General features: G+C 43.6%; 1 protein-coding gene across 7 annotated transcripts in view; it reads right to left on the bottom strand.

Moving 5' to 3' along the window:
• Positions 1–61: 61 nt before the first annotated feature.
• The window catches only part of LOC110218403 (C-type lectin domain family 4 member K-like), a 31,811-nt gene continuing 10,767 nt past the window's right edge, over positions 62–21,105 (bottom strand). The window contains exons 2-8 of one of the 7 annotated variants that reach the window (XM_021001110.2): positions 15,165–15,209; positions 13,002–13,088; positions 10,966–11,067; positions 10,503–10,654; positions 9,138–9,256; positions 8,440–8,534; positions 62–8,253 (exon numbers count right to left, since the gene is read on the bottom strand). In XM_021001110.2, the coding sequence (XP_020856769.1) occupies positions 8,168–8,253; positions 8,440–8,534; positions 9,138–9,256; positions 10,503–10,654; positions 10,966–11,067; positions 13,002–13,088; positions 15,165–15,209 (686 nt within the window). In that variant the 3' untranslated portion in view covers positions 62–8,167. Of the gene's footprint in view, positions 8,535–9,137; positions 9,257–10,502; positions 10,655–10,965; positions 11,068–13,001; positions 13,089–15,164; positions 15,478–21,105 lie in introns of those variants that run through there. The other 6 variants (XM_078149248.1, XM_078149245.1, XM_078149244.1 and 3 more) reach the window with 6 other exon arrangements.

Below are 21,105 nucleotides of genomic sequence, written 5' to 3'. Positions count from 1 at the left end.
AGTGAGTCATGAGGGAAGGAAGATCAAAAGGGTTAATTGATTGAAACCAATTGCCATGAACCTGTATTAAAGTAGATATTTTATTGGCACCCCCACACCTTAGCTCAGGCTCTGAAAGTTTAGCCTTAAAAAGCCAATCAGATTGCCTCCATAACCCAATGAGGCACTTGAAGAGGGAACCATTGGAAGCTAAATTTGATCCATGTTCTTAAGTGTTCCTTTTGGCCCTTGGTTAATGCCCTTATATAACACTGGGTGTACATATGACAACACTATCTCCCATGGGACTTCCATGGTTTACATCCACTAGAGAACTTACTTCCAGCTGAACGCACCCAAAGCGCCCTGAGGTCTCAACCTTTTGTATAGATCCCAATCTTTCCCTAGTGCCCCAGGTTCCGTGTTTCAAATCCTGGGGTTTATATTAACTCCCCTGAATCACTCATAACTGTTTTGGCTTGTGATTCCTCAATCTTATTTTCTTTCTCAATTCAGTCCTAAAGAACTTACATACATTCAGTGTATGCTAACTACATGTGTATATGACTAACATATATGTGTACATAAATATATATACACAAACATATATATGTATGTATTATATGACATGTGAATGAATGGAATGGACAGTCATTTTTCAGTTGTGTCCAACTCTTTGTGACCTCATTTGGGGTTTTCATGGCAGAGATACCAGAGTGGTTTGTCATTTCCTTCTCTAGCTCATTTTTCAGATGAGGAACTGAGGGAAATGGGGTGAAGTGACTTGTCCAGGGGTCACATAGCTAGTCTGAGGCTGGATTGGAACTCATGAAGATGAGTCTTCCTGATTCCAAGCCCAGTGCACCACGTACCTGTCCAGTATGTTTTTTTAGATGCATGTACGTGTGTGTATGTATATGCATATATGTAAAATTTATTACACTGGCAACAACAGTAAACATAGAGAAGCTAAGACAATCACTATTGGTACAGATTCAATTCCAGGCTCCCCTCTCTCCCCACCCCCATCTCCTGCATTCTGTTCTTCCTCATTTTTGTTATGGGAACAGTGATGCCCAAAGCCCATTTGCAGAGGAGTAGAGTTAATAAGTATTCTTAGCCTTAATGATTAAAGGGCAACTGTGGAATTCTGGGCTTACCACAGTCACTCATGCTGGCTTGAGCAGCCTTGCAGCTAGCTGAAGCTGGCTGGCAGATGTGTTAGCAGGCTGGCCCTTGGAAATCACTCTGGGGCCATGCACTGGGCCAGCTTCTTTTACTGCGTTTGTACATGAGAAGCGGATACATCAAGACACAGGAGTCAGCCAGAAGTCCTATAGTTTATAGAGCAGGATCCAATCGTAACCATGGACAGCTACCTTTTCTGTTGGTCCTCAAGACTACTCCAGCTACAGACTTCCTTTAATGCTGGCGGCTTCCCCTCTGGGATTGTCTCCAATATACCCAGTCTGTATCTAGTTTGCATTTGGTTATTTGCATTGTGCCTCCCTCAGACGGTGAGCTCCTTGAGGGCAGGGACTGTTCTGTTTGCTTGTTCTTGACTTTCTTTGTCTCTCCAGGGTTTAGCACAATGAGCCAGGCCCTTAATAAATGCTTGTTGACTTGACTTAACTTTTCCATGTCCAGAAAATGCAGAAGAAAACAGGAAGGACATCACAGTGGGAAGCGGGTTCCACGAGGGTAACAAGGTAGTCAATCAACAAACATTTATTGAGTGGCTACTAAATAAGCCATTATGCTAGTGGGGGGAGGAAGAACATGGTCCTGCCTTGACAGAACTTATAATCTGAGTGACTATGTACAAACCCACAAACAGGGGAAAAACAAGTGAGGCAATGCACTATTAAGTGTCAAATGAGAGGGACGGTGTGGCACAGTGGATAGATCTGGAGTCATGAGACCTCGATTCTAAACTCTAAGCCACAAACTTGCTGTGTGACATGGGGCAAATTGCTATCCCTGGGCCTCAGTTTCTTCCTCTATAAAATGTGAGACAAAATGATTTTGCTGTTTAGCTATTTCCTCCTGCTTTACCTGGATGCACTCATTTTGTTCTTTCTTTGACTTCACCATTCTCCCCTTCCCCAGCTGGGTACCCGAACCCTCTTTCTCCTCCCTGTGTACATGGAAGGATTGTTTGACTCCACTGTGAAGAAATTTGGATTCTGCATATAATATAAATTATATTATTATATAGTTAGTATGTAATATATAATTAACAATTATTATTGTAATAAAAATGGAGCAACAGTAACTTCATTTGAACTCAGGAAGATGATCTTCTCTTAATGAATGCTTTTTTATTCAATCATTCACCCAGTTCCTCCTCCCAAAACTCCTTTTGATGTCTAAGAGGTCATAAGAGTATTGATTTAGAGCTGGAAGGGTCTTTAGAAACCATCTAGCCCAATCTCTTTATTTTACAGAGAAGGAAACTGAGACCCATGGAAGTGACTTGCCCAAGGTCACACAGGTAGTTAAGTAAGAGAGTCAGAATTCAAACCCAGATCCTTCTATTTCAAATCTAGCCCTCACTGTCACTATAGCTGATGGACTCAGATTGTTTTGCATGACAATACATATTTGTTACAGTATGTTTGTCTTTTGTTTCCTTTTTTTTTTAAGTGGGCTGGGGTGGGAGGGATAGAAACTAGGTTCCTGTTAATTAAATCAAACACTTAAAATTGAGAATTTGGGAGGTGGCTACAGGTCTGGAACATTACACACACTTTCTGGTGAGGTAACTATATTGCTTATTTTACATAGTTGTTTTAATTTGAGAGAGTTCTCATGGGGTGGGGACCACCTAGAAATGTTTGTAACATTAAAAACAAATGTGTCAATAAAACTTTTTTTTTAAAATTGAAAACAATAAAAAATAAGCAAAGCATTTTTGAGCTACTAGAGAAGGGACCTTGGTGTTTATTTAACCTAACCCTCTCACAGCAAAATTACTAGGGATCATGAGTATGGCTGGAAGGGGCCTTCAGGTCCATCTGGTTCAATGTCTTCATTTTGCAGGGGAAGAAACTGAGCTTCAGAAGGATTCAATGGGTCCCATTTGAGCTTTGTGACACCTCTAAAAGGAGGTGATCTGGGTATTTTTTTCTTTTTCTTTTTTTGGTCTGGATCTAGGATTTCATCAGCGTAGCGTGTACCAAGGAAGGAAACTAAATCCTCCATAGGTTATGGTCTCAGAGAGTCATCTAGAACACTGAGAGGGGATGACTCATCTAAGGTGACACAGATAATTTGAGTAAAAAGCAGGACTTGAACCTAGGTCTTCCTAATTTGGACTCAGGACCTCCACATTGGTGGTGCTATAGTGCACAGAGCACTGGGCCTGGAGGGAGGAAGACTTGAGTTCAAATCCAGCCTCAGACACTGACTAGCTGTGTGATCCTCGGCAAGTCACTTAACCTGTTTACCTCAGTTTCCTCATGTGAGAGATGAGTCTCAGAAGTGAAGCCTCCTCAGGGAACCAATGGTTCTTGTTAATAGTTCTTGACTATTGCTTTTAAAACCCTCCCCCTCTCAGACCCTGTTTTTAAAGCTTAGCAGAAAGACTAGCCCTGCCCCCAGCCTGAACTGCTTGCCCTTGAAAAGCTTCTCACCTTTTCTTGTCTCTGGGCAAATTTGTGTCTCCGTGTATAGATTGTACCCCTTGAAAGCCCAGCCAGTGGGATAAGGGGAAGGGGGTTAGGGAGGAGGAACTCGAGTTAGGGCATAAATGAGCCTTGATTTCCATACCAAACTCGTACTCTCCTGGCCCAAGATGGTGACTAAGAGGGTACCCTTTCTCATGAGAAAGCAATAAACTCCTTTCTACTTTCAAGGTATCTAAGTCTTTGCTTTAATTTTTAGTAAGTGGTCTCTGTCCCACACACTCATCTGTAAAATGAGCTGGAGAAGGAAATGGTAAACCATTCCAGTTATCTTTGCCAAGAAAACCCCAGATGGGGTCATGAAGAGTCAGACAGGATGGAAAAACAACTGAACAACAACTTGGAGACATAAATATGCCAACCCATCCCTTTCCTGTCCTGCATACTTAGCTTATAAGCTGCTATGGTAAAATACATATATATATATATATATATATATAATATTAATATATTTATAATTATATATATGTATGTATGTGTATATATATATATATGAATAAAAATAAAGCTTCTCACAGAACTGGATGAGAACCCAGGGTCACTTCTGCTGCCATGAAATGGTGCTGAGGTTGGGTAGGATGGGGTCTGGATGTCTGTTTCTTTCTGGTGGAGAAGAGGACAGTGACCAGGCTCCTTGGTGGGGAGGCCCTGGCCTCCTAGTGGATGGCTGGAGGAGATGGTCTGTATCATTTCTGAATGTAATGGGGTAAATAACTAATTGATGAATCAAAAAGCATTTATTAACTAGGCACTGCTAAGCTCTGGGGACACAAAGAAAAAGCACAGACAGTCCCTGCCCTCATGGAGCTTATACTCTATCATCTTCCCTGTTATTCTTTTTAGTTTCCTAAAACTGCTCTTTTCAAGATTTGTTTTTCAGGAGGGCCCTCCACTGAGTGTTCCAGGTTTGGGGAGCAAAGCCACATCTTTCTTTTTCATACCTTTTACAATTTTGTAAAAAGCAATTATATCTTTTTTCTTAGCTTTCCTCCTTGCAGATAGAAAAAATTTACATTTTCTTTACCTTCTTTCATTGGGCCCCCATAAGAGTGTGGATGATTATGGGCCCTTCAAAATCCTGCCAGCCTAGTGCCCAATCTCTGAAGATGGTCTCAGGAATGGACTGTCCATCTATAGCCTAAGAACAACCCAGCTGAAGCCCACCATTGGCCCACAGGTAAATATTTGGTGAAGAATGACATTTTTTCTCTGTCTTTTTGGGGACCCTTGCTTATGTCTTGGGCTGGCATCATCTTCAGCTCTGTAGAGCCTTGGCTAATCTATTCTAGCGTCTCCAGAATCAGGGATTTCCTGCTCTTTTTACCTAGAGTTTTAGCTTGAGGTGCAGGAACCCAGAGGTCTTCTTCTATAGATTCTTTTTATGGTGTTACTTTCAGAAAGTCAGCTCTGGACACATTGGAGGGGATTCTCCTTGAGCTGGACCCAGCTGCAGAATCCCATCCTCAGACTTTGTTCTCATTCTGCCCTTCTTTTCTCCCTCAGCCTTTGGCATGGGGTGGTTGACCAACCCAAGGCATGATGACCTTCAGGCCTCTCTTCAGGTGAAATGGGCTCCCCATGTCTTTTGTCTACTTTTCCTCTTTGCCTACTTTTTTTTCTTTTCCTTTTGGCCAGTTTATTAGGAATTTGGCAGTTTTTTTGTAAGGTGCCTCAGAAGGAATGCCCATATTTTCCATGGGGTGATCCATGGGCATTCCAGTACGACCTATGTGTACTCTGCAATAATAGCCATGATTACTGTAAAGTAATATAGTATCCTGAACAATTCCATTGATTTCTTCTGTCAAATTCTTGATCATAAGGTCTACTGATGAAAGAACTTGCTTTAAGTCTAGAAATGATTTATAATATTTGTAAAGTCCTTAGAGCAGTGACTGGAAAATAGGAGGCACCTAATAGATGCTTATTCCCTTCCTCTTCTCCCTTGTGTAGGAAGGCAAAAGTTGCCTATTCCTTTGATCAGCAAAGAAAAGGTCGAATCTATCCAAAAGGGGCCCATTAGCTTCGGGGCGTTCCTATTCACATTTGAATGTTGCGTAGGAGGTGACCTGGGCAATGCTTTTAAAGCCATTCTGGCTCAAAAGCTGCTTATAGAATTGTTTTTCTCTCTGTTCAGGAAGTCAAACTGGGTTCATCCTAGGTAAATAAGCAAACTTCCATTGCAGCAGGTCTAAAACCCTTTAGCAAAAGTACTCTGTTTGCTTTTTCATTTTTTATTTCCTGGAATTTTCCATAATGTCACCATTAAAAACACATTCTCATTGTTATTTCAAAGTGATTCATTAGCATTTAAGCCTTTGTTGCTTTTCTAACCAGTCAAGGCTCCTGCTTCTTTTGGGCTGAGCTGCCATATCCCTCCTGCCTGTGGCCCCCAGCACTGTACAAATGTTGTTTTTTATCTTTTAGGTTTGTATTTCAGCCTAGAGGAGAGAGTGGGGAACTCCTGGGGTTCAAATCCTGTCTCAGACCTTAGGTGAGTCACAGTCTCCTGAGCCTCAGACAATTCCCTAGACTTAGCAGTGTCTGCTAGTCCTTATCACCCATAGCTAAGACGTCCCACTTCCTTCCTACTCAAGACTTCTTGAACTGAAGTATTTGTCACTGTATCTGGTCCGATTGGGCTTCCTGCTCTCAATACTATGTTCTCTTGGGGGCCTCATCATAGCTGCCTGAGTTCTAGCCTTGAGCCAGAAGCCTGGACAGGAGGGATAACTCTCTGAAAGCTTTCAGGGTCCCACCCCACTCCCAACCTAAGTATTCAAACACCTCTTAGAAGAAAAAAAGTGATATAACTGCCCGTGGCCTGATCATAACAACCCATTCGCAGGCCTCAGGCTTCATCTGCTTCTCAGGTGCATTCCACATGGCCTTGGACTTCTCCTCAGGCTGCTGACTGACTCCCTGGGCCTTGGTCCACTTTCTGTGCTGCCCTCTTCTCTCCCTGGATGCTCTTTCTGGGAACCAAAACATCTTTTCTAGAATTTGTTCAAAGTCCTCTAGATTCACCCATCAAAAAGCAAAGTTGTTAAAAAATGCCCTGCCCTGTAAAATGGCCCACTCCTGGGCTTCACAGAGTTTAGTGCTAGAAGGGATCATTTAATCTGACCCTTTTCTTTTGGACAGGTCATCTTTTGGGGGATTCTCACCCATGTCTTGGGCTGGCATCATCTTCAGCTCTGTAGAGCCTTGGCTAATCCATTCTAGAGTCTCCAGAATTGGGGATTTCCTGCCCTTTGCACCAAGAGTTTTAGCTTGAGGTGGTCTTGATTACATTCTGTAATTGGAATGTGTGGTGAGGGGAGTGTTGGGTATGCACTCGGCTGAGACATTAGCTGGGCATGTCTGGGGCTGACCTCGATATAGTGGGCCAGGTGAGGCAATCCCAATCACAACAGTGAGGACCCAGGATGAGAGTTCTAGAACTGAGAAGTTTGGGTTTTCTAGGCCAGGTCTTTGGTGCCATCTTGACTGCAAGATGGCCAGAGAGGGGAAACATGGCCAGGGAGGTAAATGAGAAGGCTGGACTGAAAGCTCTAAAATCTCTTTCCACCCTGGAATTCTATGATTTTAGGTTCATTCACCCAGACAAATCACAATTCACAGCTGCCGATGGAGGGGCAGGGGGAGGGTAGAGGAAGAAAGCATTTATTAAGCACCTACTATGTGCCAGGCACTGTGCTAAGTACTTTACAAATATTATCTCATTTATTCCTCACAATAACCCTGTGAGGTAGATATTATTATCACCCTCATTTTACAGATGGGGAAACCGAGGCAGACAGAAATTAAGCAACTTATCCAGGGTTACAGAACTAATAAGGGCCTGAGGCTAGATTTGAGCTCAGGTCTTCCTGCCTCCAGGAGGAGTGCTCTATCGATTGCACCATGTAGTTGCTTGCCACTAAGCCATAGAAGACTGCAAGGAGATTGAGATTTGAAGATTCTCCATCAGCCCTGTGAAATCTTCTCCTTGAGAAAACTCCATCTTCCCGGGGCTTTTTGTACATGATATCCTCCTCTGGTGTGAAGTTGTGTCCTGCTCAGTGAGTAGAGGGTTTCTACTTAGTATAGTTTAACATACATCCCTAATCTCTAGATAGGGGAGCCCCGAAACTACTTCCTGCAATTCTTGTTACTGGCTAAAAGAGTGACTTTTGCAGATAACATCCACACTGGGCCCTTGCTGATGTCAGGTATCTAATCACAGTCCCTGTCTTCAGAGACTTTGCATTTCTCAGAAGAAACAGCGTGCATGCATAAAAATAACTACAAAATAAAAGCCAAGTAAATACAAAGCAATCTGAAAGGATATGGAAGCAGTAGCAGCTAGGTGGGTGGGTGGGTGGAAGGAACCAGGACAGACTTCCTGTAGGAGATGGCATTGGAGGGGAGCTTTGAAAGCAGCTAGTGGCGAGGGTTGGGAGGAAGTACATGTCAGGTGGCTTGGTTGTTGTCCTTCACTCTAGAACAGGTCCAGTCCTTTAGAAGGCTGCTTGATGAGATGGAGGCATCACTTGGCCAAGCTGATCAATCCCCCTACTGATCATTTCAGGCTCCTTCAGGAAAACTTTAAGTGGGAAAGAAAATGAAACCCATAAACTGGTATTGATAGTGGATGGAAGGATGTTGCCATATTTCCCATTGTTTCATATACGGGGAATCAGAACAATTCAGTGTTTGTGTCCAAACATTTCATTGCACAGCCCAGATGACTCACAGTTCCACTTACAGATGAATTTTAATGGAGACTCACAGTTTAAATCATTCCATGATTTGAGCGCTTTCCTCGAGAAATGGACACAATGCTCATTGTTTTTATCATTGTTTGGCTCCCCTGTTACCCAAAACCTAGAGAGAGAGAGAGAGAGAGAGAGAGAGAGAGAGAGAGAGAGAGAGAGAGAGAGAGATTTGTAGTTATACACCAAAACTCAATAGAAAACTTCCTCCTTTGTGTCTGGGTCCAGCCCTGGAGCCTAGCAGCTTCAAGATGGCCTGGCCTCAGGTGTTATCCCAGTATGGCTTCTCAAAAGGGCCCTGAATGCCCAACTCACAGCCAGGGCCTGGGAAGTCAGTGGCACAGGAGACCTCTAGGGACGTTCTCCCTCTAGTCTTCTAAATTCTTCCAGAGACATCCTAAGTGGCCCCATGTTCCCCCCACCCCTTGTCAGGGCCTTTATGAGTACCTGAAGAAGTCCATCAAACTCAGAGCTCCTGTCTTATTTTTACCTCAGTGTTTCTTGAGGCCAGAAGAGGTTCACACGTATGTGGATGCAGACAGAACATATATGTCCACAGAGAGCAGAGACATACAGAATAGTAGCAGGGGACAGATAGAGTTCCTTCCTCTGACTTGGCCCTCAGCCTGGGCTTCCCCTGGAGAAAACTCCCAGAGTTTCCAAAGGGCCATTGGCAGATGGAAGGCCCAGGGGAGACAGGGGAGGCTGGACTCACTCTTTGGTCTTGGCCTCATCATACAAGGTCCCATCAGTCCAGTGGAATGTCATCTTATCTTCTCTTCTATTCAGGCCATTCCAGTACTGGAAACCATTAGCTTTATTGTACAGAAATCTCTAGAAATTGAGATGAGAGGGCTTTTAAGGAGGCATATTTGGATATCTGAGCACATATGTGCACCTAATTGTTGATTGTGTATGTTTGTGAGTATTATCTGTGTGTGTGTGTGTGTGTGTGTGTGTGTGTGTGTGTGTGTGTGTATGTGTTTCAAACACAAATCTGACCAAACCATTTCCCTGGTCAATAAATTTCAATAGCTCTCTTGTACCTCTAGGATCAAACACAGACTCTGGGACCTCAAGCAAGTCACTTAACTTTCCTGGGACTCAGTTTCCTCATCTGTAAGATATAGATAAGATGCCACCACCCCCTCTGTTTATTCTTATCTGTCCTGGGGGCAGATGGTTGGGTTCAAACATCCTTCACATCCTTTGCCCAGTGATTCACAAGATCAGTCTCAAAGACTTGAGGGACCATGTAGCCTGAAAATGCATCCCCTCTACAAGACTTTTGACAGACAAGTGGTCTTCCAGGCTCTGCCCCCTCTTTCCCAAGGCAGCCCATTCCAATGTGGGGCAGCTCTCATCATCAGGAACTCTCTCCTACCTTAAGCCTAAGTTGGTCTCTCCGAAACTTCTCTGTGTGACTCTTGGTTTTCCCCTCTAGTGCCAAGTGGAATAAGGATCCCTCTTTCCCCTTTCAAATACTTGCAGAAAGCCTTTACATCACTTTGAGTCTCTTCCACATTAAATAATCCCTCTTCCTTCAGCAGATCCTTACATGGCATGAATCCTAGGTCCCTCACCTTTCCAATCATGCCCCAGCTTATTACCTTCTTAAACTGAGATGCCCAAAATGGAATCTAGTATTCCACATGTGGTCTGACCAGGATAGAGGACAGTGAGGGACAGTATCATCTCCCTAGTTTTGGACATTTGCCTCTATATGTGCTATCAATAATCCCTGTATTTTGATGAACTGTATGTGAGACTGCGTCTCTGACCTGGGGTCAGGAAGACCTGAGTTCAAACCCTACCTCAGATACCATTTAGCTGTATAACCATGGGAAGGTCATTTAACCTCTGTCCGCCTTCCTCATCTGTAATGGGATAAAAATAACACATATCTTCCAGGGGTGATGTGAGGATAAAATGACATAAAAGCTTACAAATGATAACCATTATTATTACTAATGAACCTAAGATTTGGCTAGTACAAAAGTGAAGTTGTTTGCTCATGGACACAACTTACTGAGATCTCTGCCTCCTGTTCTTAGCCCCCCCCATCCCCAATGGCACTGACCTGTTCATCCTCTGAGGTCACTGAGGTCAGGTGAGAGCCTTTTGATATACAGCTCAGCTCGGCATCAACCCAGGGCTTTTCAGTACAGGAAAAGTAGTAGAGACTTCCCTTGTAGACAGTGTAAATCTCTGAGAGTCGCTGCCTTAGGATTTCTTGGGAAGAAAAGAGGAGTCAAAATGAGGCAGGAACAGGGCATATTTCAGCCCCAACTTCTAGCTTGAAGAGGTTTGGGCACAGGGGATTGACCAAAGCTTGGTGTGTGAGAGCTGGAGCCTGGTCAGAGCTCCCTTGACTTCTCCCTGGCAGAGAGAGGGCATTGGGTACCTTAGGGAGGAGGAGCAACCTAGCCAGAATGAGGGATGGTCATGAAGCCCCCCAGCACAGGGATCTGGCAGACATCCCTCTGGGAGACCTGGAGTGGGTGTGAGGGTCAGTGTCAAGGGTGGACATGTGAGGGACTCACCATTTTGGCCCCTTAGGGCTGCGATGGAGGCATTGACTTTCTCCAAACGAGCTTTCCACAGGTGTACGTCTGAAATCATGTCAGTAGTTTTCACTTGGAGATCTGGAACCAAAGGATTAGGGAATTAAAGAGAAGCTCATGTGTCAGCTCAGCTCTGATATTGCATGGCTTCTATGACACTATTTATTTCATTTGCATTTCACAAGGACTGAGGAAGCTGGGGATTACGGCTATTATGATACCTATGGTACAGATGACGATTCTAAGGTTAAGTGGTTTGCCCAGAGACACACAACTAAAAAAAAAAAAAGCATCAAATGCAGGATTTGAATCAAGGTCCTCCCACCTCCAAGGCCAATGTTCTTTCCACTGTTCTAGGGGCTATGGTTAGGTTTTGGTGATGCCTGCTTGGCACAAGTCCATACAATGCCTCCTGCACTCCCTGGTGGTCTCTGCTTTGAGCTCCTGTGTCCAGATAAAACTCTTCCTCTTCCTTTAGTGTGAAATTCTCTGGGGATGACCCTGCTCCTCTCCCCCTCCCCCACCTCCCAGGCTTAGTAGCTAGGCTGGCATCTGGTTAGGAGACACACTGTCCTTCATCTAGCCCCCACTCAAGGTCCTACCAGATTGGAAGCCCTTGCCCAGATAGTGCTGTGTGGACACAGCCTGGGGGGACTTTGGTTCAACTCTAGGCTGCTATGAAACATTGCAGGAAAACTTCTCATCTATTCTAGATCAATGTTTCTTATTGGTATCAAGACCCCTTTGTGCTCTTAAAATCGTTGGGGACCCCAAAGAGTTTTTGTATATCCAGTAGGGTGCTGAAAAATGTTTAACAAGTGGCTTTCTGGGAAAAAAATATATATGTGATACACATTTAAGTTTAATCTCCATTATTAACCTTTTCACTATCACTTTCTTAAGTCTAGACAACTAACAAAACAATAAAGTAGCCCTCATTTGTAGCATTTGCTGATTTTCAGATATTGATGCTTACAGTGAAAATTTAACAGCTGGCTTTCTCCAGCCTAAATGAGCTGGTTCCAGCACACTCTTGAATATGTCTGTCAATATTTACTATTTGAGAAATCAAAACATCTTAGTATTATCATGAAAATTGTTTTTACCTTACAAACCATACTTTGAAAACTGTTGTTCTAGGCCAGGAGTGGGGAACCTTCACTCGAGGCCGCAGGTTCCCGAACCCCTGTCTAGACTGATGAATGGGTGCCCAAGGATATTGGTTACAGATAACAGCTTCAGATTCAGGAAGTCTTGGGCTCCCGCCTTGCCTCTGACATATCCTGATGTTGTGACCTTGGACAAGTCCCTTATACTTAATTTTGCTGGGCCACAGGGCCAAGGAGGGTGGAAGATCTAGAGCTGGGATGACCCCAGAGGCTATCTGGTCCAGCCCCCTCTAGGCATAAGCTTTTGTCTTTCATCTTCAGTATATGTAGAAACGCAAATTGAAAAACTGAATTGGAGAGCCCCTCCCCCACCACATGTTCCAATGTAATTGGTTTTCTTTGTAACCTTATTATTCCATTTTATATATTTAAGTAGAAATATTTTGAAAATATTATTTATTTATTTAAATGTTCTTTTCTTTTTAAGTTTTGAGTTCCAAATTCTCTCCTTACCTCTCACCTCTCCCTTACTCACAGAGAAGGCAAGTGATATGATATCAATTATACATGTTAAGTCATGTAAAACGTATTTCCATATTGCAAAAAAAAAAGCCAAAAAAAAGTGAGAGAAGTAGACTTTAATTTGCATCAGAGTTCATCAGTTGTCTCTCTGGAGGCAGATAGCATTTTTTCATCATGAGTCTTAAAATATTACTCTGAGAAAGGGGCCATAAACTTCATCAGCCTCTCCAGTGGGTCACACATAGTGGCTAAGAGCCCCTGGTTTAGATTATAGACTCTTCTCCCTCTCAGGGTTTTCTCTGCTGTTTTCTCCCCATCTAATGAGAGAATGAGGGTCAGAGCCCTGTAGGTGGGGGTGGGGAATGGTGAGGACGAGTAACTCACACAGAGAAGTCACAGCTGAGAGGGCAACAGTCAAGGCCAGAACCAAGAGAGCCAGGGCAGTGTAGATGATCCTTGGTTTTCTGTGGGCTGGACAAAGGAAAGAGAGGACAGAGTCCTTAGAAAGGCCTGGGGAGAAGGTCTTTGAATCAAGAGCCATGGGTAAGCCATGTAAAGCAAACATTAATGTTTCATAGAAATGCCAGTTACTTTTGCTATTACTGTTAGCTTCCAGCTTGGGGATAATTGCATTCCTTGAGCCTTCTACTGAACTTCTGCTGTGCTCAAGCATTGTTTTTAGAGCAGTACAGGGGTGTGGCAGTAAATGTTTAACAACCAGGCTCTGGTTGTTTTTTGTTTTTTGTTTTTTATTGGGCGGGGTGTGTAAATGTATACACCCACTTTTAATTTTAATCTGCATTATTCAGATTATTTTTAAGTGTAGCCAATCAACGAAGCAATCAGTCAAGCCCTGATTTGTGGGTCTCTGAGGCATCAACTTACAGCGAAAATAAAACAGTCAACTTGGAAGGAATTAGAGTCAGAGCCAGCCTACCCAGCCTGCACCGGATAGATTCAGGGATGTTCTTAGAGGTCATGGGGACCAACCCTGCTTTTACAGATGAAAAAGCCGAGTCCCAGCAAAGGGAAATACCTTGCTCAAGGCCACACAGGCGGTCACTGAGAAAGGAGGTGTTTGAAGAGGTGTTTTATTCAAATCCAGTGTTCCCTCCATTGTATCATAATCTCTCTAGCACAGGCCTGGGATCTAGGCCCTAGCCCTTCCAAAGGTGTTTCCTATTCATATATATAGGCTGCTTATTTACATGTAGGGGATACAATCCCATTAAATAAATCTCCTCATGTCTTTCCTCTGCTCAAAATTTTCAGGAGCCCTGTTGCCTCCTAGGTCAAGACGTTAATTGCTCTTCCTAGGCTTTACACCATGTCACCAACCCTTCATATCCTCTCCATTCTGGGTCCCCAGGTCTGAAAGCCAGCTTTCGCCTTATCATGTCAGAGCCAAGGCCTCCAGACACTTCCAGAATTGGAATCCTCCTTCCACCCTCCCAATTCCCCTTTATGTCACCTCTGTCTCTTTCTCTGCCTCTTTCTTTCTGTGTCTCACTCTTTCTCTGTCTCTCCCCCTTTCTGCTTTTCTCCCTCTCTGTCTCATTCTCTGTCTCTCATTCTGTCTTATTCTCTGTCTCTCTCTCTCTCTGTCTCTCTCCTTCCCTTGCCCCTCTCTCTTTCTTTCCTTCTCTGTCTCTCTGTCTTTCTTTCTCCTTTCCACTCTCTATTTGCTGACATGAAGTGTTATGAGTCACAGATGAGGTTGTCATCTATCTCTCCGATGACTCACTCACTCACAACTTCAGACTCTTGGCATGTACCAGGGAAGGGAGGGATGGACAGAAAACAAGCGAGTCAGTGGATTTCCAGATCTGGCTCTGTTTATCTCTAGCAAGGATTCCTTTGTAGCCTTGAGGCAGAAAGGCAAGGCAAGGCCCAAACCACCAGCCTTGTGGGACCTTCCTCATGGGAAAGCAAAGAGAATGGGAGCAGATGGAGACCTTCAAGGCAGGTCAAGCACCTGATTCCCTAGGTGGCCCAGGGCAAATCACCCAGGACTCTGCAATCTCAGCCTATGATCACAGCACCTCCTTTGAATAAATGCCATCACAAGGAAAAGAGGAAAAGCTAGTGGCCAGAGGCCAGGCTCTAGGGTCAGATGACCTGGGTTCTATTTTGACCCCAAAAGCTGTGTGGCTTTGGGTCAGTCTCCATGGCCCAGTTCCCTCACCCATCTGATAAGGGGGTTGGATTAGATGGCCTCTGAAAATCCTTCTAGCTCTCTGTCTATAATAAGGAAACCTCTGTGAGTACTAGAGCAGCTTGGTGATGCCTCTCTCAGCTCTTCACTAGACTCTAAGACCAAGCCCAAGGCCTAAGTGAAGGTAAAGGCCAAAGAAGATCCAGACTCTTTATGCTTCTTTTTCCCAAGGGGCAAGTCTAGAGCCCAGCTGCCAGGGTCTGGTTCCCTCAGCAGCTCACAGAGTCGACCCAAACATCCATCCATCCATCCATCCATCCATCCACCCATTTCTCCATCCATCTATTGGCCTGTCCATCCATCCATCCATCTGCTCCCTCATTCTCACTTACTGAAAACAGAGTTCTGACCTAGGTTGTAGTCATGCTGAGATAGACCTGAGGAAAGAAAGAAAACAAGCTGGTCAGGGGATTCCTTGACCCGAGCTTCACCTGCTTCCAGCAAGAAACTCTCACTTGCATTCATGCCCCTCCTCTGGACAATCCCCCCTTTTCTAAAAACTCAATTTTTGAAAGGTTGGGTTTTTTCCCTTTGTAACAGATATTTGCAGTGTATATCATCTCTACAAGGAAGCAACATCTATGATAATGATAATGATAATAATAAGTCATAGTAACAATAGTAGCAGTAATATTGATAACAGTAATGGAGGGACCGGCAAACCGATCAGTTTCCTCACCCGTCCAAAATGGAGGTTGGCATAGGTGGCCTTTGAGAACTTTTGTAGCTCTAGTTCTGTGATAAGAAAGCCTCAATTAAAGGCATGATTAAATAAATGAAATGAAATGGGAGGGAGGGAGAGGATTGGCATAACTCCAGGAGCTAAGCTTGCATTCTGTGTCTGTGAAATAAACTGCACCTTACTCCCCACTCCAGCATAGAGAGCCTAGGGGAAGCAAGGTGGAAAATGTGAGTAGCTCTCATTAAAAGGATTCTCCCCCTTCATTTCATTAATCCATTTGCTTGTGTTAGGTGTGTTTGCTATGAACTTAGCCGCCAAGGCCCAGAAGATAAAGACTGTGGAATTGCTTCAGACATGTCTGGAGAGCCAGGGAGAATCTTGTGACTGAAAGAAAATTTGATTTTTGATCATGTAACACCTATATACTTACAAAGTACAAATTAGTCTCTAGCCTAGAGTTGGAAGTGAGAGGATTATAGGAACAAATCTTCCCTTTCTAGAGCAGCACCCAGTCTAGGCTCACTCTCCCAACTCCCCACTCTCACTGGCAGGTTGGGTTCCCAGAGGGTGGCTAACTCATTCTGCAGTGATGATACTGAGGAGTTCAGTTTCAGTACTGCCACTCACAAGCCCCTGCCCATTTGCTTCCCATTAACTATCAGACAGGGCTAAGTAGCTTTAAGAAATGGATGTTTACAAAGGTGGTTAAGTAAAAACAGTTGGTACAAAATGTTCTCCCTTCCCCAAAGTCTGGGATATACTCTTCCACAGAGCATAAGGGAAGGAGAGGAGGTGATTAAGCTTAGGTTATGTTGATAGTGAGCCAACATGTGTGACCAAAGGATAAAATCATAACTCCTGGTTACTGGAAGTTCTTTCTTGAATCTACAGTCAGGTGTCACAAGCTGTGAAGCTGCTTCTTCCTTTAGGTGTGTATCTTTCTGCATCCATCTATGTCTGTGCTTTTCCATGTTTAAGTCTCTCTGCTCCAAGTTGGATGTACTATTGGTCTCCTCTCTACTGACATCATCAATGGAAGGAAAGGGGAGGAGAAAGAGGGAGAAACTTTTTTTCTCTCCCTAAAAAAGGGTTGCCTGTCAGAGGTATTTTTCAGACTAGAATCCTCAATTTCAGAAGTGAAATTGGCTGGAGCTTAATGGATTGAACATTAATCACCAATAGACTAACTGTTATTTTATACAAAGACTCAGTGAATATTACTTTCTTTCTTGCCCCAGTGAAGAGCTACAGACCTGATGAAGAGATCACAAGATATAAACTATCTTGTTTAGATATTTAAAAGCTCGTCACACTTGCTTGCTTCCTTGATTAATTGGAGTGAGGGTGTGTGTGGAGGAACTCTACCCTTATACCTGACTATCAGGGAGAATGAAATGTTCCTTTAAGAAAAGGCAAGAAACAAAAGAAAAAGAAGGCAAGGAGGCAGAGGGAAATGTTCTGTTTGCAATTTATAACCTTGCTACTTCCTGCCTTCCTAGTCTTCTTATACCTTCTATCCTATTGTGTCCTCTTGGATCCTGTGATGCTGGCCCCCTCCCAGGTCTGGGCGTTTTCTCTGGCGGTTTCCCCATGCCTAGAATGCTCTTCCTCTTTTGCTCTGACTACTGACTGCCGTGGCTTCCTTCCCAACTAAACCCCCCTCTTCTTTAGGAAGACTTCCTCAACTCCAGTGCCTTCTGTCAGTTAATTATTTCTTATTTATCCTGTATATAGCTTGCTTTGTCTATGTTTCCATATTCTCTCCCTCATTAGACTGCAAACTCCTTGAGGGCAGGGACTGTCTTTGGCCTCTTGGTATCCACAGTACTTAGTGTAGTACCTGGCACATAGTAAACACTTAATTAATGTTTATTGGCTGGTTGAATTCTAACCTGTACAACAAGGGTAGAGGGTGAGAGATATGACATAGAGAAGGATAGAGAAGAATAGAAAGTCTTGAACTCTCAGAACTAAGGAAAACATCCAAGGCTTTTTCTGCAGAGAAGAGGAGCTGGATTTTTTTCTGTAGGAAGCTATTTCTTATGCTTGTGATGATGTGGAATCACAAATGTCATCAGATGAGTAAGTATCCAATAATGGTGAAAGGGAGATTAGATGAGCAGCAGTGGCTACGGTCCCCATTCTGAGGAGTGCTGGGGTGGCTATATTTTTAACCTCACATAAGCAGCAGAGGGGTGTCTTTTCTTCCCAAGTATCTGGGTCATGATAAAAAGCTTTTGGAGGTCCATCAAATTTAACAACTGTTGTCTATTTAAGAGTGTTTCACACAGTAACAAAATAATACCACCAGAAGGAAATGAGAAAGTATTGTTAAGGAAAAAGTGAAGATAGTGGAGTAGCATCCCTTTACTGGCAGCATAGTGAGCTCTCCCTCCCTCAACTCTTCCAAACAAATCTAGGAAGTACACCAGACCAAATTCTGATGGAGAAATTCAAGAAAAAGTCATGATGAGTCATTTTCCCAGGCCAGGTTGGCATACGGATATAGACAGAGAAGTTTGTGGGCACAGAGGAAGAGGTGTGGGCAAAAGCTTGTCTTACAGAGCACTCCAATTCAAGGAAGAGGTGGTGTTCAAGGGCAAGGTCCAATCCCAAGCCCATAGCGGGGCACCTCAACCTTGTGCAGCATGTGGGAGTTGGTGCTATTTGGCAGGTTTGTTGCCCACTACCCAGTTCTAGGTCACAGATCCAGGGTGGATTGAGGAGGGGAACATTTCTGGGATGTGGAGGGGCTGTGGGCTCTAGATTGTGCACCAATAGGAACAAGGTCAGAAGCCAGCAGGAGTCGTAAGGCACAGATCCCAGGAGCAGAGAGAGATCTTGGTTCCAGCTTCTATCCCAGGCTGAAATCTGCAGAAGAATAAACAGAGCAGGAATCCCTGACCAAAGTGGGGCCTGGATTTCCATCCCCCTGAACCAGCAGAACCTCCCAGTTGACTGATAGAGACTGAGTCCAAAAGCAGCATCTACTGCTGTTCAGACCCAAACCCAGGTCAGGAACTTCCAGAACTCAGGCCAGAGGGACAGCAAAAGTTCAACCATGGAGTTAAGAGACCACAAAATGGTAAACACAAATAAAGCATAAGAGACAAGACAAGGATAAATTGCTCATGTTCAAATATGAGGAAATGACATGTGTCTCCCAGGAATGCTCTCATCATAAGGAGTCAGAGAAGGAGTCTAATTAGGTCGGGCCTGTTAGGTCTTGACGATTTAAGAGAAGAATGGAAGGAGAAGCGAAGAGGAATACACTGAGAGGGGCCAGGCAGGTTAAGGAAGGTTAGAGAACAGAATCTCACATTATCATCAGGGTGTGAAAGTAAGGAAATTAGGGCATGGGGAAGCTGCTGATGTGAGAAATGTACTCATGTCTCACTGGAACTGGTCAAAGGAGGGAAGGATGCACATACACCGTACATACCCTTGAGTACAGGAATGTATTTCACTAAACAGGGAAATAGGAAAGGAAAGAGAAAAGGGAGGAGGAGGAATTAGAGGGAGGGTAGATTAAGGGAGGTAAAGCATAATTAAAATAAACCCTAAGGCTGTGCCAGAATATTAATAGCTCTTTCTGAGGTGACAAAGAATTGGAAAATGAAGGGGTATCCATTAACCGGGGAGTACCTGAACAAGTTGTGATATTTAAATGTGATGGAATACTATTGTGTTGTAAGAACTAATGAAGAGGGTGGTTTCAGAGAGACTGGGGAGGAGTCACCCACACTGAATCAGTATGAAGTGAACAGAACTAAGAGATCAGTTTATACAATGGCAACAATATTGTAAAGACTCATTGTAATGACCACCCACAACTCCAGAGGATTCATGAAACAAGCTGCCCACCTCCTGAGAGCAAGGTGAAGGATGCAGAAGTGGAATGAGACACATTTTTTGGACCTGCTCAATGCAGAAATTTGGCTTGACTCTACATGTTTGTAACAGGGGGTTGCTTTTCTTTCATTCCCAATTGGGAAAGGGTGGTTGGGATATAAGGGATAAAAGGTAGATTTTTGCTGATTGAAAACGTGATTTAAAAAAGAAAGTGTTGCTAAGAATTATGAAATTCTGGTAGAGGAAACCAAAGACTTTATGGGCAAAGGTGGTGTTTTCACATGTACTGACTTAATATAGTTAATAAGTATTTATTTGGAACCTACTGTTGGTGTGAGGCACTGTGCTAGGCACTGGGGACACATAGAAAGAATGAAACAATCTGTATTTTAAAAAAATCTTCTGAGAAGGAGAATGTTGGATTCACCAGACTGAGTGCCAAAGGGGTCCAGGACACGGAAAAGGTTGAGAACCCCTAATTTAGAATGTAATGTTTGAGCTCCATTTTAAAGAAAGAGAAAGATTCTGTGAGATGGAGATGAGGAGCAAGCATATTTTAGGTACGTGCGGTAGCCAATGCAAATGAACAGAGATGAAAGATGAAGGGTTGCATGTAAGGAATATAGCAAGGAGGTTGATTTATCTGGCCTACAGAGGACAGGAAGAGGAGGAACATCCAATAAGCTTGAAAAAATAAGTTAGGGCCAGGTTGTGAAGGGCTTTACGAGCTAGACAGAGCTTATGTTTAATCCTGTGAATAATAGAGAGTTCATAATTTATTGAAGGAAGGAAATAAGCATTTATTAAGTGCCTACTATGTACCAGGCACTCCGCTAAGCACTTTCCATACAAATATCATTTCATTTGATCCTCAGAATAACCCTGTGAGCTAAGTGCTTTCATTATCCCCATTTTAGAGTTGAGAAACTGAGGCAGACTCTAGAGGTTAAGTAATTTGCCCAGGGTCTAACCCTGGGAATATAAAGAAAGGCAAAGAAGCAGTCTCTATTCTCAAGAAGTTTTCAGTCTGGGATCATAGGATCATAGGTTTAGAACTAGAAAGGACCCCAGGGCCAAACTAGATCAGACCTCCCATTTTACATATGAAGAAACTGAGGCCTAGAGAAGAGAGGTGACTTGCCCAAGGTCACACAGGAAACAAGTATCAGAAGTGAGATTTGAACCTATGTCTTCTAACCTCAGGGCCAGGGGCTGAGAGGCCAATCAGGAAGCCATTGTCAGGGTCTAGGCAAGATTTGGTGAGGGCCTTAATGGAGGTGGTGGCTGCATAAGTAGAGAGAAGGGGTTACCTATGAAAGCTCTGGTGGAGGTAGAAAGGGCTTGATTTGGTCATTTAGCTGATATGGAGTGAAGACAGTGAGGATAATGCTGGCGTTAAGAATGTGGGAGACTGGGAAAATGGTGGTGACACAGAAATAGAGGAGTTTGGAAAAAAGGTATGTTTGGAGTTTTGGGTGTATGGAGATTAAGATCTCTCTCTTTCTCTTGTCCTCCCTCCCTTCCCCCTCCTCTCGTTTTCTATTTGCAAAGAGATGCAAATTACACCTATGGGAAATGATGAGGTTACAAAGAGTGAACTCTTAGGAGAGAGAAGATAGACCAAGTCAAGATGGAGGGGTAAAGGGAGCATTCCAGCTGAACTTTCCCAATATCCCCTCAAAACAACTTTAAAATAATGTGTCAAATCAAGTTCTGAAAAGACACAGCCAACAGAAGAT

This window comes from Phascolarctos cinereus, unplaced genomic scaffold (assembly GCF_003287225.1).
Source record: "Phascolarctos cinereus isolate Bilbo 61053 unplaced genomic scaffold, phaCin_HiC Scaffold_2;HRSCAF=192, whole genome shotgun sequence".
In the NCBI taxonomy this organism is placed as follows: domain Eukaryota; kingdom Metazoa; phylum Chordata; class Mammalia; order Diprotodontia; family Phascolarctidae; genus Phascolarctos; species Phascolarctos cinereus.
The sequence above is the reverse complement of the archived record's forward strand: the minus strand, read 5'-3'. Positions and strand labels throughout refer to the sequence as shown.